Raw genomic sequence first — 17,271 nt, 5'->3', positions numbered from 1 at the left:
TGTTGGGGTTTATTACCTGCCAAATGAAAATTATCACTCATTCTTCTTGATTGCCTGATATATAGACATATATGTCAGAAGCTCTGTAGACTGTTAAAATGTTCTTAAACTTAATATCAGGAAAGCTTTAGGCTTCACTCTCTGCTTAAACAAAGACTTTAGACAGCCAGTCAGGATGTCCTCTCTAGGACACCTAACACATGGTTTACTGGGTGTAGCACAAGTGCACTAGGTATACAGAGCAAACACCTAGACTCTGAAGGTTAGGGAAAATATGAACAAGGGGAAAGGGAAACACACCAGACTAAAGGATCCCACGTGCCTTATTGTATAGTGATGGTTTTGAATGTGCTAGTTACTTGGCACCAGTCAGACATTAACAGAGCGAGACTGGTGAAGACCACCCAGGAGGCCATGTCACAGGGTTTCTGTTGTCCATTTCAGTGCTTATTTGTGGTAGGGTATGGTGGAGAGCCAGCATCCCAATTAAGTAAAGTGGACTTTCGGTTTTACCTACATCAGTCAGAAGAGCGTATGAACGGAAGAGAATGTGACGTTCACTGACAGATCAGGATTTTGTAGATCAGGATTAACTGTTTTTCCACCACATTCCCTTGTTCCTTTGAGAAAAAACTTACTGATTTGTTTTTGTAAGTTCTTTTTCTCACCCATAAAGTATGTCTTATACTGTTCTGAATCTTAAGGTAACCTTTTTTAAGACTTCATAATTTACCAAGTTAAGAATGAGATTAAGTTTCTTATGAATCAAGTTCAGAGTTAATATCAGAAAAAGATGTTATGATTTTGAACACTGCAGTCTCAATAGTTGTTTTATTAGCTCCTTTGTTTCTTTTTGTTTTTCACCATTAAAATATTCTGCTAATGCCTCATAAACTTTTAAAAATTAATTTATGGTAAAGTTTTCATTTTAGCTTTAATAGTAATTAAAAATAGAAATTTAAAATGTGCATTACTGGCAAAAAATGATGTAAGCATTATACTGAGAAAGAAGATATTCCAGGGAAGATGCTGGCACTGGAGAGATTGGGATGTCAGAGATGGGCTGATCATATTGTGAGAACACGAAGTTAAGCCAACCATTCAATATAGGCATTAATTTAAAATTAGAGCTCTTAGCTTTCCATTTTCAGATACTGTTTTTTTTTTTATTTTATTAAAGTTTTTATTTGAATCAGATACTGTTTTAAAAGAAGAACTTCCCACTATCATACTAAAGAATGCCCATATAATCTTTGAATTGAGGTTTAGATAACAATAGGCTTTTTCTTCCCACCACCAGTCTACGATTCCTTCGTGGGTGTGCTGGAATTAAGGCATGCCAAATTGCACTCGTACTGATAGCATTTTCCTCTCTTGCTTGTTATGTGAATCTAAAGCTGAACTGATCTCTGAGTCTTGTGTTTCATCAGTCTTGATTTTAAGAGCCACAGAGTAACCCTTCACACTACACTGACTAGCAAAGGACAGGAAAACACAGTTATGGCAGCCCTCTTGTGAGTACAGTGAGGAATCTTGGTTTGCCCATGTATTTATTGACTAATTTGAGAAGACTGGAACTCACCAGAAAGGACTCTCTTCAGACCCAGTTCAGAGTATACAAATATATTCGGGGGCATATATAGATGTACATATACTGGCATATACCTACCAGTATTTACTGTTGAGGCAAAACACTCCCAATGTTTTATTCTCCACCATATCAGAATACTCATCCCAAGAAATGGACGTTTGAATCCGAACACAGTTGATACAAATAATAGATGACTGCATAATTTTGAAATTCTTGTTGTTTTGATTATCAAGTGAGTTCCTAGTTTGTAACTGTCTTACCCTGCCTTTCCCACTGTCCTGAATGGTGGCTCAGCTGAGAATATGGTGAAGAGACACAATCAAAACTACCTTTGTTGTAGCCGTTGAGCAAATGCTTCCTTCTTTAATATGCATGTGCTTTCTTACAGTTTGTGATGTCTGGCTGGGGTACAGGTTATTCATTTCGATGTGAAATTGTTGACTACTCACAGTCACCTTTAGCACTGAGGGTAAGTTTCTCTTTGGAAAATCTTGTAACTCAAATTAAATGTTAAAACTTTTGAGATTCTCTTTTTTAACACTTAATGTGAACTCAGAAGAAGTAAATGACTACTTCTTCAGATTACATGTATTGAGAAAAAACTAAAAATTATCAGAAAGAATCAAATAAAATCAGGCATGTAGTTTTCTGTTAAATGAAAATTGGCACTTCTATTATTTGACTTCCTGTACTTAAAAATAAATTCATATCTGGTTTCTCAAAAAAAGTAAAAATAGAATTACCCTATGATCTGGCCATTTCATTTCTGGGTATATACTTAAAAGAATTGAACACAGGGACTCTGGTATATATATGTATTCCCCTGTTCACAGCAGCATTATTCACAATAGCCAAAACATAGAGGCAACTGCATGTCCATGGAGAGATGAATGGATAAAGAAAACATGGCATATACATACAATGGAAGGTTATTCAGCCTTAGCAAGGAGGGATGTTCTGACACATGCTGTAACATGGATGAGCCTTGAAGACATTATGCTAAGTGAAATAGTTAAGGCATGAAAGGATAAATTCTGTATGATTCTATTATATGAGGTGTCTAGAGTAGTCAGATTCAGAGACAGAAAGTAAAATGGTAGTTTTCTGGGGCCGTAGGCAGGAGGGGAGGTGGGGAATTATTGTGTAACAGGTACAGAGGCTCAGTTTTGCAAGCAGAAGAAAGTCTCTGAATGGTTGGTGGTACTGGTTGCACAACAACATGAATGTACTAACTGCCACTGAACTGAACGCTTAAAACTGGTTATGATGGTCGATTTGGTTATGTGTATTTTGCCAAATTGAAAAAATAAAATTTTTCTCCATATAAAAAATAAAATTTTATCTTTGTGTGTTTCTGTAGATGGCACGCACCTGCTGGCTTTATTACTTCTCCAAATTTATTGAGCTATTAGATACTGTGAGTATGTGATCACCACATTTGGTAAATGTTTGATATTTAAGCGGAAGCAATAAACTGCTAGAGTTCAGTTGTCCTATAACTTTGGTTATCTCTGCACTTCAGGCAGACCTCCTATTATCCCTTACCTTTTATGATCAGCAATTTTAGAGAATAGATAGGATAAGCTTATTTTTTTCAGGCTTTTGCAAACTCCAAATAAAAATTTTTATGTATCTACAACCTGATAAAGCTAAGCATGTAACTGTCACATACACTGCAAAGCTGTGCGTCTTTATGAAGATGGATGACAGGTGTTTTGGGAAGCAAGTTCACGAAGCAAAGAGCAGAGAACATTGTACCTTGGGTTCCGTCAGTGTAAATCAAAGCACTATCATCCATATTCCTTTAAGAGGATAAATGCTTCACAACTCATTAATATAAATTAGGATATTACCCCGGGGGTATCCGTAAATTTGGTAATAACCAAAATTGCCTCCAGCTGCCTTTCTGAAGTTTATGCTTAGTAGATGTCCTCTCTTCCAACCTAAGATCCAGTTAAGGATCAGCTCTGAAGTTGAGTGACTGGGCTCTGGGAGAAGGAAGTGCCATGGATTAGGGTCCATGATGAGAGGAGAAAGCTGTGTACTTCCATTTTCAGAGTAGCTTAGGAAAGCTGAATATTTATCGTATCTTTGGGATATGTGGGTCTTAGTTATCTGGAATCAGTTTTGAGTTTAAGAAAATGTGTTCTATCTTCAGAGTATATGCACATACGTTTCTTGTAGCAAATCTCAACATGCTTCACCTTCTCACCTGAATAATGTTAGAATTGGAAAGGAGTTTAGTGAGCATAGAATACAGTGGTTCTCAAACTTGGGCATGCATTAGAATTGCCCAGAGGGCTTGTTAAAAACACAGATGCCTACACCCCAACCCTAGAATTCCTGATTTGCTAGGTCTTACGTTGGCCTCAAGAATTTGCGTTTCTCTTAAGTACTCAAATGATGTTATTGCTGTTGGTGTCCACACTTTGAGACCTGTGCTGTAGTTCACCAGTTCTCAGCCTTCATGGTGCAGGAGGATTAACTCTATTAGAAAACACACACACACACACACACACACACACACACACACACAACCTGGGCCCCACTTCCAGAGATTTGGTGCCAGATGGACTACAGTTAGAAACCGTGCTTGGCTGTTTTTCAAAAGCTCCTTGGACATTGTCATATTCAGCCTAGGTTGAGAACCATTAATCTGGTCCAGAGCCCTCTTTCTGAAAGTAAATTGAAGCCAGGAAGGTAAGTAACTTACCCAGAGGAATGCTGCTACTGTCTGGGTTCAGGACCCCAGAGAGCTAGTTTGGGCTTTTCCATTGCAGCATGCTGCCTTCTTCCATATGCATAATAAGCAAATGCATTTCAGCCTCATTGTTTCTGCTTTGCATGTTCTCAATTCCATGTTCATAAGAAAACTGTTGCTGCCTTTGTGTCCTTCCCTGAACCGCTTTTTTCAAATACTCCTATGGATAATTTTGTTTGTGCTGCTCTGGTTAGCCTGTATTTAGAAGTCTGACGCAATACTGGTATTCTGAATTTTGAATATTGTTTAAACACTTAATTCTACTTTTGGATTTAAATTTTCCCCTGCATTTGCCTTCCTATTCTCCTGTTTGTGGAGTTTCTGCAAACCATGCCTACATTCAATTTGGAGGGTGCCTTTGTTGCCCTTCTCATTTTTCCTAGGCTACTTTTTTCCCCTCATCCTGTTTCTACAAAACCCCTCGAGTTTTTCCTTTTTGACTTTCTCTAATAATAATATGCTAACTTTTGATTTGTTGCAAATCCTCTTTCAGTTTGCTTAATCCCTAATCTAAATTGGTAGGATGTCGTAGAGAGCAGTAGAGAATAATTTCTGTCCTAAGAATTGAGGCTCTCTGCTCTCCCATATACTTCAAAATCCACCTGGATGTTTTCCTACCAATAATAATTCTTTCAATAATATTTGACCATGTTCTTCACTTTCCATTTTTGATTTTTAAATCTGTATTCAATTTCTTTAACACCTTTTTGTTGATTCTCCCATGACTAGGCATCATACCAAGGTTCCTTCATACTTAATTAGCTTTTGAGCTACCCCTTAGAGAGTCAGCTGCTTCTGTGAGCATTCTCTAGGGCAGCCCTTTGAGTGCCAGCTATGATGTGAAATAGTTGTACTTTGCCAGTATTTTGTAACAGTAGATAAATCATGGCATGATTTTATATGAACTTGATTTTTTTTTTAATTATTTCAGATCTTTTTCGTTCTGCGTAAGAAAAATAGCCAAGTGACTTTCCTGCATGTCTTCCATCATACCATCATGCCATGGACCTGGTGGTTTGGAGTCAAATTTGCCGCAGGTAGCTAAGGGAGATTCGGGATCATGTGTAATAAATGATTACATTTTTGTATGCTGTAAACACAAATTCTGCCCTGAAATGTGATTTAGAAGAAACTTAAAACATCACAGGATTAATCTGATCACACTTCTAACTTCCATTATTACCTGAACCATAAATATAAGACTCTTAACCTAAATCCCTCCCCCGACCCTCCGCTCTTTAGATACACATGACTTTCAGGTACAGTCTTCTACTCATATCCTTTAGTTGTTTTGTTTGGGTTTTACTCTTTTCCCAGATAGTTCTATTAAATGTTATTAATTCAGTAGACAAAAACAAAAAAAAATGGCACAAGCTTTAATTTCATAGACATATAGTTAGATGTCTATTCCTAATACATTTCCAGGAAGTTAGAATCTTTATCTCAAGTTCCAGCCTTCTTTGCATTCAAATCTGAACCTGATATACACCTCATCCCCTACCAACCCTGTAAAGATGTGTCAAACTGTGGCTGTCCAAACTTTGTTAAACATCATACCATATTAAAGGATATTGTTTTGATATTTTTTGAAGTCAAAGTAGTTTAATTCAAAAGCTTGGCAAACAGATTTTTGTTCATTTGGTTTTCACTTTATGTTTCTGAACATATAGAGTCAGAAAAAAACAGGTTAAGTAATTTTACCCTATCATAAAGTGTTAAATAAATGACACCCCCAAGGACATATACTTTTTAGCAAAAATTGGTTTGGGAGATTTATATATGTGAGTTCCTTAAATTTAAGAAGTCTTCAAGTTAGTGCTTTAAAATTTCTGCGAATAGCTCGCCTCTATTATGTATTCTGACTATTCTGTATGACTAAAAAGAGAAACCACAATTGAGGAACTCTTGTTAAGAGTTTTAGAGTCTCTAGGCATGGGGAAAAATCTGCATGTCCTCAGAACCCGAGAGGGTATGAATAAGCTAGTGGCATGAAACACATACCAGAACCTAGAGGAGCCGGAAGGTCTGTCTCTACCATGGCCTCTGGGCATCAGATTTTCTAATATGTGAAGTATTTCCTTTCCCCAAACTGACATTTGTATGTTACGGATTTTTAAAAAGTGAAAGTCGCTGGTTTTTCTTATAATGTATGTAAAAATGTAACTCATTATAATAAGATAGTCTCATCTATGTCTATTTCACAAATCAAGGATAGCTATATTATTTAGTCTCCGTTATTGCAATTAACTTCATACGTTTTTATTTTCTCTCACAGGCACATCAGTTCTTTGAATAGTGATATTCATTGACATCTCATTTGTGTTGGCCAAAAATTGAAAAATACCTACCATCCATTAATAAAATAGTTATGAATTCTTGTGTATATATAATTGTGAAATTCAAATGATATTGAGAGACACTTAGCTCATCTTCTCTTCTCAGCAGTTTGACTCCAAAATTATCAGAAACAGGTGTCTGTTTTATTTTAAAGTACACTAGAAAAAGTTCTTTCACACCCTTATAATTTATTTATTCACATTTCTCCTGAGACTGGGATATTACATCACAACACTGAAAAATAAATGCAAATTAAAAAAAGATTGGGAGTAGGGGCGCCTGGGTGGCTTAGTCGGTTAAGCGTCCGACTTTCGCTTAGGTCATGATCTCGCGGTTCGTGGGTTCGAGCCCCGCGTCGGGCTCTGACAGCCAGCTCAGAGCCTGGAGCCTGTTTCAGTCTGTGACTCCCTCTCTCTCTGACCCTACCCTGCTCACACTGTCTCTCTCTCTCTCTCTCTCCTAGAAATAAATAAAAACATTAAAAAAAAATTTTTAAAAATAAAAAAAGATTGGGAGGCAGTACCTCAAAATATAGTGACTTAGAGATACTGACACAAAAAGTGGTTTCCCTCTCCACCTTTATCCTTCTCTGTATTTTCTAAATTGAATATCTATTGGTTCTATAATGGGAAAAAATTGATTTTATTTGAAGAATAGAGTTGAGCACTTTTTTTTATAGATTCAGGAGTAGAAATCAGTGATTTATCGCTATATATAGCATCCAGTGCTCATCCCAAAAGTGTCCTTAATGCCCACCACCCATTTAACCTAGCACCCCTCCAGCAACCTTCAGTTTGTTCTCTGTATTTAAGAGTCTCCTGTGGTTTGCTTCCCTCTCTTTTTATTTTATTTTTACTTCCTTTCCCTTATATTCATCTGTTTTGTTCCTTGAATTCCACATACGAGTGAAAACATATTTATCTCTCTCTGACTGACTTATTTCGCTTTAGGATAATACATTCTATCTAGTTCCATCTGTGTTGTTAAAAATGGCAAGATTTCATTCTTTTTGATTGCTAAGTAATATTTCATTGTATAAATATATACCACATCTTCTTTATCCATTCATCAGTTGGTAGACATTTGGGCCCTTTCCATAATTTGGCTATTGTTGACTGCACTGCTATAAATTTACATTGGGATGCATGTACCCCTTTGAATCAGCATTTTTGCATCTTTTGGACAAATACCTAGTAGTGCAATTCTGGATCATAGGGGAGTTCTATTTTTAATTTTTTGAGGAACCTCCATACTGTTTTCCAGAATGACTGCACCCCACCAGCAGTTTGCATTCCTACCAGCAATGTAAAAGTGTTCCCTTTTCTCCACATCCTTGCCAACATCAGTTGTTGCCTGAGTTGTTAATTTTAGCCATTCTGGCAGGTGTGAGGTGGTATCTCATTGTGGTTTTGATTTGTATTTCCCAGATGATGAGTGATGTTGAACATCTTTGCATGTGTCTGTTAGCCATCTGGATATCTTCTTTTGAAAAGTGTCTGTTTATGTCTTTTGAACAGTGTGTATATACTAACCCTTTATCTGATAGATCATTTGCACATATCTTCTCCTATTCCATTAGTTGCCCTTAGTTTCATTGATTGTTTCCTTCGCTGTGCATAAGTTTTTTATCTTGATGAGGTCCCAGTAGTTCATTTTTGCTTTTGTTTACCTTGCCTCTGGAGGCATGTCTAGTAAGAAGTTGCTGCAGCCAAGGTCAAAGAGATTGTTTCCTGTTACTCCTCTAGGATTTTGATACTTTCGTGTCTTACATTTAGATCTTTCATCCATTTTGAGTTTATTTTTGTGTATGGTGTAAGAAAGGGATTTAGGTTTATTCTTCTGCATGTCACTGTCCAGTTTTCCCATCACCATTTGCTGAAGAGACTCTCATTTTTCCGTTGGCTATTTGTTCCTGTTTTGTCAAAGATTAGTTGGTCATACATATGTGGAACCATTTCTGGCTTCTCTATTCTGTTCTATTGATCCATGTTTCTGTTTTTGTGCCAGCACCATACTGTCTTGATGATTATAGCTTTGTAATATAGCTTGAAGTCCAAAATTATGATGCCTCCATCTTTGGTTTTCTTTTTTAAACATTACTTTGGCTATTTGGGGCCTTTTCTGGTTCCATCCAAATTTTAGAATTGTTTGTTCTAGCTCTGTGAAGTATGTTGGTGTTATTTTGATAGGGATCGCATTGAATACGTAGATTGCTTTGGGTAGTATCACATTTTAACAATATTTGTTCTTCCAATCCATGAGCATGGAATGTTTTTCCATTTCTTTGTGTCTTCTTCAGTTTCTTTCATAAGCTTTATGTTGTTTTCAGCATATAATTCTTTTACTTTTTTAGTTAAGTTTATTTCTAGGTATTTTATGGTTTTTGCTACTATTGTAAATGAGATCGACTCCTTGATTTCTTTTTCTGCTGCTTCATTATTGGTGTATAAAAATGTCATAGATTTCTGTACATTGACTTTATGTCCTACAACTTTGCTGAAATCATGTATCAGTTCTAGCAGTTTTTTGGTTGGCACTTTTCTAATGTCTATCTTTGAATCCATTGATAGGCTTCCATTTCTGAACAAGCATTGCTTTCAATAATGAAATTTTTAAAATGAAATTCCTGTTTTTCAATGTTACCCTGTTTATGGACATCAAACATGTTATAATGGGTTCATTGTCCACACCTTAATCCCCCTTCTGCTTTACAAAATGTAAATACTTTCTTTTCTCTTATATGTTCCTTAAGTTGGCGTTTCTGTTCAGTCTGCATGTGGAATCTAGTAAACACTTGTACACCTAATATGTATTTAGTGACAAGTACAGTGATAAAAGCTGAGATATCTTCAGAAATGTGGTTTGGCATTGACTTTTATTCCTAGAATGAAACTGTTCAAACCGTTCTTTCAAAAACTTGAGCACAGCCGATCTCTATCTAGTATTTAATTTCCTGTTTGTTTGTTGTACAATTCTCTGGCATAATAGCAATCCAACTTTTCTTTGGAATTTGATGAAAATATTTCTCTGGCAGTTTTTTATAGTCATTTTGCACATATTCTCTTCCAGAGATATGGAGAACTGTGGTAATTACCCAGGTGACTCCTTTATTTTTCTAAACCAAAGGATTAAAATGTGATGGCACTAATTGTAATTCATTCTGAGATGTTAGCTTTTCAAAACTATTGTTGTAAAGAAGAAAGCAAGGTTAGAAAATACTTTATTAGGAAAGCCTTCCAAATAAGATATGAAAAATATTACTAATTAAAATGTGACTGTTCTCTGAACAAACTTATTAAAATAACATAGAAAATAATGATAACTAGAGAAAGTAAGTTAATTTTGATAGCTGATTTTGATCAGTAACCATCACTAAACACTGTTAGGTACATTAGTGCTTTATTAAATTCCTGTCCATAGAATCCTCATTTTAGGACATTTAAATGGGAAAAGATTCAGAATAGAAAATAGTCTTCTACCAAAAAATGGGGGAGGTGCCTTAGTGAGAAAGGCTCAGATATAGTTTGTTAATCAAAGATGAAATAGATTTCCTGGGTGTTCATATAATCATGAGACACAAGTGGACTTGAGAAACATTTTGCTTATGCCTGTTAAGCAGCTTGACCCCTAACCTATCAGAAATAGACAACTATTGTATTTTCAAACCAACCCAGAAAAGGTGTTTTCACACCACTATATTTATTCAAGTTTCTTTTGGGAAAAAAAGTTTAATTTAAATGTAAATAATAAAAGGTGGCAGGTTGTTAATAAGCTGCATTCAGTTTCTTCTGACTTGAAATTTATGATAATTAAAGAATTGGGTGAAATTTTAGTTTATTTAGGAAGGGAAAATTTATGATGTACAGTATAGCATAAATGAGTCTTTGAGGAAATATTTAAATTACTTAAAAATATTGATTTGAAAAAGGTTATTTTAAAGGAGTACTTGAGCAGTGGTAGTATCCAGAAGTATCTAAAATTTCTGCAGTTATGAATGACTATTAAAAAGTCATTAGTTTCTATTACTCATCAATTTCTGTTTGCTTTAACATTTCTGTTTCACATTGTCTTTATGAATTTGGTCCTTTTTCTAATGTAATTGTTCCACATTTGTGAGATTTCACTTTATTTCTAGAATTAAAGAATACTGGAATAAGGGCATACGGGTGGCTCAGTCAGTTAAGCATCTTACTCTTGGTTTTGGTTCAGGTCATGATCTCACTGTTCGTGTGTTCAAGCCCCCACATCATGCTCTGCACTGAGCGTGCAGAGCCTGCTTGGTATTCCCTCTCTCTCAATCTCTCTCTCTCACTCTGTCTTACTCTCCCATGTCTCTCTCAAAAATAAATAAACTTTAAAAAATAAAAAGAGAGAGAGAGACTAATGGCATAAAGAAAGAATATTTTGGAGAAAAATTTAAATCCCTGATCAGCACCTCTAAGATGAATCAGGCTAAACATAAAGAATGCAGCTTCTCTAGATGGCCCATGTTAGGATAGATACCAGGGAACAGGGTTTTTTTTTCATGTTTTGCCCCCACTATCAGCTAGTCACCTTGTTACCCTTCCACTCTACTACAGGTCCAGCTAAAGACAATTGAAATGATCTTTGCTTCTGTTCCCCCAGGGGTTTTGTTTGCTTCTACTCGAAATTAAATGAGATCATTAGGAGATATAGTGGTTAGAAGAAGAAAACCAAGCTAAGAGGGCACGATTGATAATAATCAAATGGAATCAGTCAACAAAGATGGCTTAACAATGAATAAATGTTTATTTTGGAATAACAATAATTGTTTTTAAATAATTAATGCAAACTTAGCATAGCCTACTAATGAAAGCCAGTGGTTTTACTGCCAAAGTTTTGTAGGACAGGAAAGTGGATTGTGATGAGTTCATATAGTGTAATACTAAAATACTGCACAGCAGTAAGAAGGCAGACTACTAATAAACACAGCAACATGGATAAATCTTAAAAACATGATGTTGATTGAAAGAAAGTAGGCTTAAAATATCTTGTATAATTCTGTTTACATGAAATTTAACAACAAGCAAAACTATAGTTTTAGCATAAATGTACTTTGGGAGGGATATATTCTTGGAAGGGGGACATAGGAACTTATGTGATATTGGAAATATTCTATATCTAGACTTTAGTGATGGCTATATGAGTGTATACCTATGTAAAAAAACATTATACACTTAAGATTCATGTAATTATGACATATGACAACCCTCACTAAAAAATGAATGCACTTACTATCATTTATCATATACCATGTTCAAAAAGTAACACAACTTAATTTGTTAAAGTAAATTCAAATTGTAAGACCATCTTAAAGTTAAGATACAACAACAAATAAAGACCTGCTAATTTATTTTTTAAAGATTTGCATCTTGTATTTTACTGAATGAATGTATTATCCAGCTCTCTAATTTAGTAACTGTTCAATAAGATTGATGTTTTAGATGTTTTTCTTTCTACTAAAATTAAAGAAAGAATTATTCTAAAAAATCTCAATTTAGACAAAAAGTCATTTAAGGAACAGTGCCCCCATTTTATAATAATTTTGTTTTCCAGGTGGTTTGGGAACATTCCATGCTTTTCTAAATACAGCTGTACATGTAGTCATGTATTCCTACTATGGGCTATCTGCCTTGGGACCAGCCTTCCAGAAGTATTTGTGGTGGAAAAAATATTTGACATCATTGCAGCTTGTGAGTAATTAATTTTTTTAAAATCAGATATGAAACCAAACTAGAGTCATTTCTCTTCCCTGTGAAACAGGATACTAAATAAAGAATGAAACTTAAAAAACAATAAGAATATAGTATGTCTGGCCCCTACATGACATACCATCCTTACCTTTCCCATAGTTTAAACTTTTGTCAAGAACTGTGTTGAAAACAAAGTGTATTTGGTAGCTGAGAAGCTCAGACAGTTAAACCAGAATGTGTATCTTTATGCCATCTTTATACTATTTTATGCTTTTATAATAAATAAATATATTTATGATCAAGATAATATCAAAGTCATTTGAATCACAGTAGGCATAATATTAAATTAGAAGTTAGAAATTCCGTATTCTAGATCTAAATGAATTTGAGGGAGCGAATGTAACTTTGAGAGCATTAAAGGTGTAGAGTGATGATATAATATATATACTGACAGTTGACAACACTCTAAATAACCAAGTGTAAGGAAATAGTGAAATTATTTTAATTCTTACTTTGGAATATTATGAAATCAGGAAAATTATTCACAGTTGCTTTCTAAGATTTTTTCTTACCTTAATGTAATATATGCTCATTGCAGAGAAATTAAAACCTCTTAATAGCTTGTCTTTTCTATTCATATATATGTACACCTGTTGCATGATTTGCGTTATATTGCATATCCAATTTCATATTGGGCTTTTTTCCCACTTAACATTACTCTTAAATGTTGTAGAAACTTTTCAATAATGTGGCAAAAATTCATATAGAAAAAAGAATAGACATTTGTTTATTACTATTTCAAACATGTTGGTTATACACAAACATGCCTATATCCAGTGTTGAGGGTGTCACTTAAGCTTCCTAAAGTTTCATCTTGTCTGCAAAATGAGAGGAATAGCTACTGCACAGGAAAGTCATGAAAGTTCCTTCAGATAATACAAGGAAAAGTGATGATGATAATAAAAGAAACTATGTGAAAATCTTAACTATGGTTACAACTGGATAGTTTATAGGTAATTGTTATTTATTTTTATGTATAGATTTTTATTTTTCTAAAATTCCCACAGAACTCATGTTGCTTTTAATCAGGAGATGAAAGCTATCCAAAAATTCTAAACGTTAGCCTGGAAGTGTTCCTCTTAAGACTGTATAATGTTCTGGAACGAGCCCTTGGGCATCACTAGAAGGATGATGAGTAATGTTTCACCCCTAACAGATCCTCTGCTGCCATTGACAAGATATATTTTTATCTATGACTGTGGAATGACAAGAATGTGGAATGTGGAATGAAATTGCTGAGGCTTTAATTAGAATGTTTGTAGTCCCCCAAAATTGAAATGCCTTGTCTAACAGCAAGACAGAATATTTGAAATTAAAATTATTCTAGAAATTTAGACCCTAAGATAGTGTTCCCTTTTGCATTTCATCAGTCGAGGACTCAAGTCAGAGACTTGCCGAGAAAACCTGCTCTGATGGTCCTTTCTCTGTGTACAAAAGGCCTTTTCACCTCACAGCTCCAGGGCATTTATGTGGGGCCATGCTGGAGTTGTAGAGTTTGGCGGGACTGAATCGTAGTTCCTGATTCCAGTCTGGATTCTGACACTGTGCCACCCACTCTCACATCCATAGATGCTAGATAGATTTAAAGATAAAATTCCCTACCCATCAGGATGCTAGATGTGGTTGGAGAGTGTTTAAACGTAAGCAGCCAAAAAATGCATTAAATAATTGCTCCATTGTGAATTCATCTCTGAATAATATTTTTCATTCTTTCATCTGTTAGGTCCAGTTCATTATTGTCACCATCCACATAGGCCAGTTCTTTTTCATGGAGGATTGCAAGTACCAGTTTCCAGTCTTTCTGTACATCATTATGAGTTACGGGTGCATCTTTCTGCTGCTCTTTCTCCATTTTTGGTACCGTGCTTACACCAAAGGCCAGAGGCTGCCCAAAACTGTGAAAAATGGAATCTGCAAAAACAAAGATCACTGAAATGCAAGCACAACGTGAATCTATGAATGAGACTGCTCTTTTACTTTCCTTGACAATCAAGAGCTATTTCCATGTGAAGTGCATTTTGTATATTTTTCAAAACCAAGAGCTTGAATTTTTATGATAAGTTATTGGGGTTTCTGATATTTGAGAGCCCAAAGCTCCCAGGTAACAGTCTTCTGATAGAGCCTAAAGCAGGCAGTTTTTCAGCAGCTTTTAAACCTAATCTAAAGGTTTTATTTAATATGTTTTGTTACAGTGAAAGGAGGATATGAAATAGTATAGTACTTTTCAAAGAAGTCCGGTATAGATGAGAAATATCATTAGATATTTTGAGCATGGACAGAGATCTATGCCATACAATAGAATCCTTCTGCCAGGTCTGAAAACTAACTGTGGGCTCTGGTTTTGTTGCTTTTTGATTATATTCAGAAGACTGTATATACATTTGGAGTTAAATTCCCATTCTAAAGAGCTAACACTGGTGAACATTAAATGAATTTTTGATAAGTTGTTATTTAATACCACTAACAATAATTTTTAATGGATCTCTTTTGTAGCCGCCACCAGTTTTGCTGATAGGACTTCCCTACAACACTTCTGTTGTATAAACTGTTTAAAAGCAGCAGTTCTTTCGGTTAATACATTGATGCACTTGACACTAAGTTTACATTAATATTTTGAATACAAGGTGATTTGTTCTGTGGCTTAATGAACACTGTGCTCTTACTGTTTTGCAGTTAACTTTGTATATTTCTGGAAAGAGGTGAAATTTGTCCATGGAAAAAGTACTTCATAGTTCAATGGGAAAAATCTGTTTTCTGTTGTATTGTAATGTCACTTTCTCATATTGTCGTGGTTTAAAGGATTGTCTTGGTTAAATGTGTACTGGTTAGATGTGTGAATGTTCACATCGTTAGCACATTGCAGGTACCCTTAATCATAAATTATTTCAGACCACCTATTATTCACAGTTTCCAGAGATGGGTTGTAGTCATGAGTGAAGAAGCTGGAGGCAAGTGGTGGCATAGAAATTCTCCAGGGAATTTTTGGTTATGTAAGGCTTTCTTAGTAAAGAGAGAGAGAGAACCTGTTTAATAGTTGTTATAGATACACTGCATGGAAAGATGTTTCCCGGAAATATGAACTAATCCATAGCCTGGATTTCTTTTTTCCAAACCTATAAACTCTATAACAAAGATCTGAAATTCATTTTGCCTACTTTTATTTCTTTACAGTTGCCACTTCCTAAAATTCTCTTGTTCCTAATTTTTCTTGGTGGCAAATCCAAACTACTGGTCGGTAGAGTTTTGTCCCAGAAACAATGATATTTGGACATTTCTGAATTTCTCCCTATTGTTTTTCTTTTTTGTTATATTTATAGTTGAATTTGAAGCACTGCCTATGCCTATATGACTTTAAACAATTAGTACTTATGGGATGGGCCTCAGTTGTGTAACACGCAGTGCGAGATTGTACAGCAAAACCTGAGTTTTTCCTCACTGTTACTTCTATAGTTCAATTTTCCCCATAGGCCATTAATCTACACCATGGCCTCTTCTCTTACACTTACCAGGTTTACCCTTGCCTTTAAATGACCTTTACTGATTTCACTTGCTTATAATTTGAGAAGATGAGAGTTGATAAATGGGGGAAATAACTTATTTTTCTTAAACAAAGAACAGAAAGCAGAGCTAAAAGAGCAGCTGTGATTTATTTCTCTGAGGTCTCAGGATTCCTTCAGTGTTTTTCTGTTTAGGCTCTTCATATCCAACCTGTGCTGAAAAGAGACCATATAGTAGGTGCTGTTACACATGCACATAATTCCCAAAGGCCCAAGTAGGGTAAAGACCAAAAGGAGGCAAAAATGCAAGACAAAACAGGAGAGTTTGGTTTCCATCCTGCATTGCACAACCACTCCTAACCTCCCTGTAGTCTTTAAAATGTTTGACTTGCTAGAGAACTAACAGCAACATGTGATGGAACCGTGTTCCAAATTATGAGAATAGAAACAGAGAGCTGGGATGTTACATGAAGAGAAATCACAGCTAGCAGAAGTATTCTCCATGTAAACATCAGCAGGTCAAAATGAATATCACTGGATATAGGATTTGCATCGACAGTGTTTTAGTAAAGGGCTCTGTGGATCACATAGAGCTTCTTTTGGGGTTTCTTCCACTTTTCAAGACTTGACTGCCTTTGGGTTTGCTTACCTAACAAATAAAGAGGCCAGTTACAAAATCTGGCTTATGACATGAAGCTCTATGAATCCTTGAAAACCTATGTCTGTATTATAAATCAATACAAATACAAAATTTTAAATATTTACAGTCTAAATGGAGTTGAGTTCTTAATAAGTGGACTACATTGTTACTTAAATTATAAAATTGAGTTTTTATTTCCTCAGATAATCTCTCAATTCTTTCACATTTTTAAAGACTATGGAAAACTCGATGGATATTGTCAAAGTGTGTGTGTGTGTGTGTGTGTGTGTGTGTGTATTATAATAAATTTGTGGTATTGTGTGTGTATGTGTGTGCACATGTGTGTGTCTTTTATTTTGGAATTTAAAGGCATATGTTTGCATGGGCACATGGTTTTAAACCTGAATACTCATTTAACCAAAGCATTTCACACATTGGTTGCCCACTTGCTATATTCAGAGGCCTTGCTAAATATTAGAGTGATACAAGATGCCTCTGACATAGTTGGAGCTTCCTGAAACTTACAGACTGATGGAGGTGGGGGTATTATGTAACCAGGCAGCTGGGTGCCATATGAGTGCAAGCTGCTCACTTAGAAAGCAGGGAAGGCTGTATGAAAGAATTAGAACTTGAGTTGTGTGTTTAAGGGGTATAGAATTGCGAAAATGGGT

General features: G+C 35.4%; 1 protein-coding gene across 4 annotated transcripts in view; it reads left to right on the top strand.

Annotated features, from left to right (window-relative positions):
• The window catches only part of ELOVL7 (ELOVL fatty acid elongase 7), a 74,675-nt gene extending 57,813 nt beyond the window's left edge, over positions 1 to 16,862 (top strand). For all 4 annotated transcript variants that reach the window (XM_039243834.1, XM_039243835.1, XM_039243833.1 and 1 more), the window contains 5 exons: positions 1,980 to 2,060; positions 2,952 to 3,008; positions 5,284 to 5,389; positions 12,267 to 12,403; positions 14,187 to 16,862. In XM_039243834.1, the coding sequence (XP_039099765.1) occupies positions 1,980 to 2,060; positions 2,952 to 3,008; positions 5,284 to 5,389; positions 12,267 to 12,403; positions 14,187 to 14,396 (591 nt within the window). In that variant the 3' untranslated portion in view covers positions 14,397 to 16,862. The remainder of the gene's footprint in view (positions 1 to 1,979; positions 2,061 to 2,951; positions 3,009 to 5,283; positions 5,390 to 12,266; positions 12,404 to 14,186) is intronic.
• The last annotated feature ends 409 nt before the right edge of the window (positions 16,863 to 17,271 follow it).

This window comes from Hyaena hyaena, unplaced genomic scaffold (genome assembly GCF_003009895.1).
Source record: "Hyaena hyaena isolate Hyena2069 unplaced genomic scaffold, ASM300989v1 scaffold_232, whole genome shotgun sequence".
NCBI lineage: Eukaryota > Metazoa > Chordata > Mammalia > Carnivora > Hyaenidae > Hyaena > Hyaena hyaena.
The sequence above is the reverse complement of the archived record's forward strand: the minus strand, read 5'-3'. Positions and strand labels throughout refer to the sequence as shown.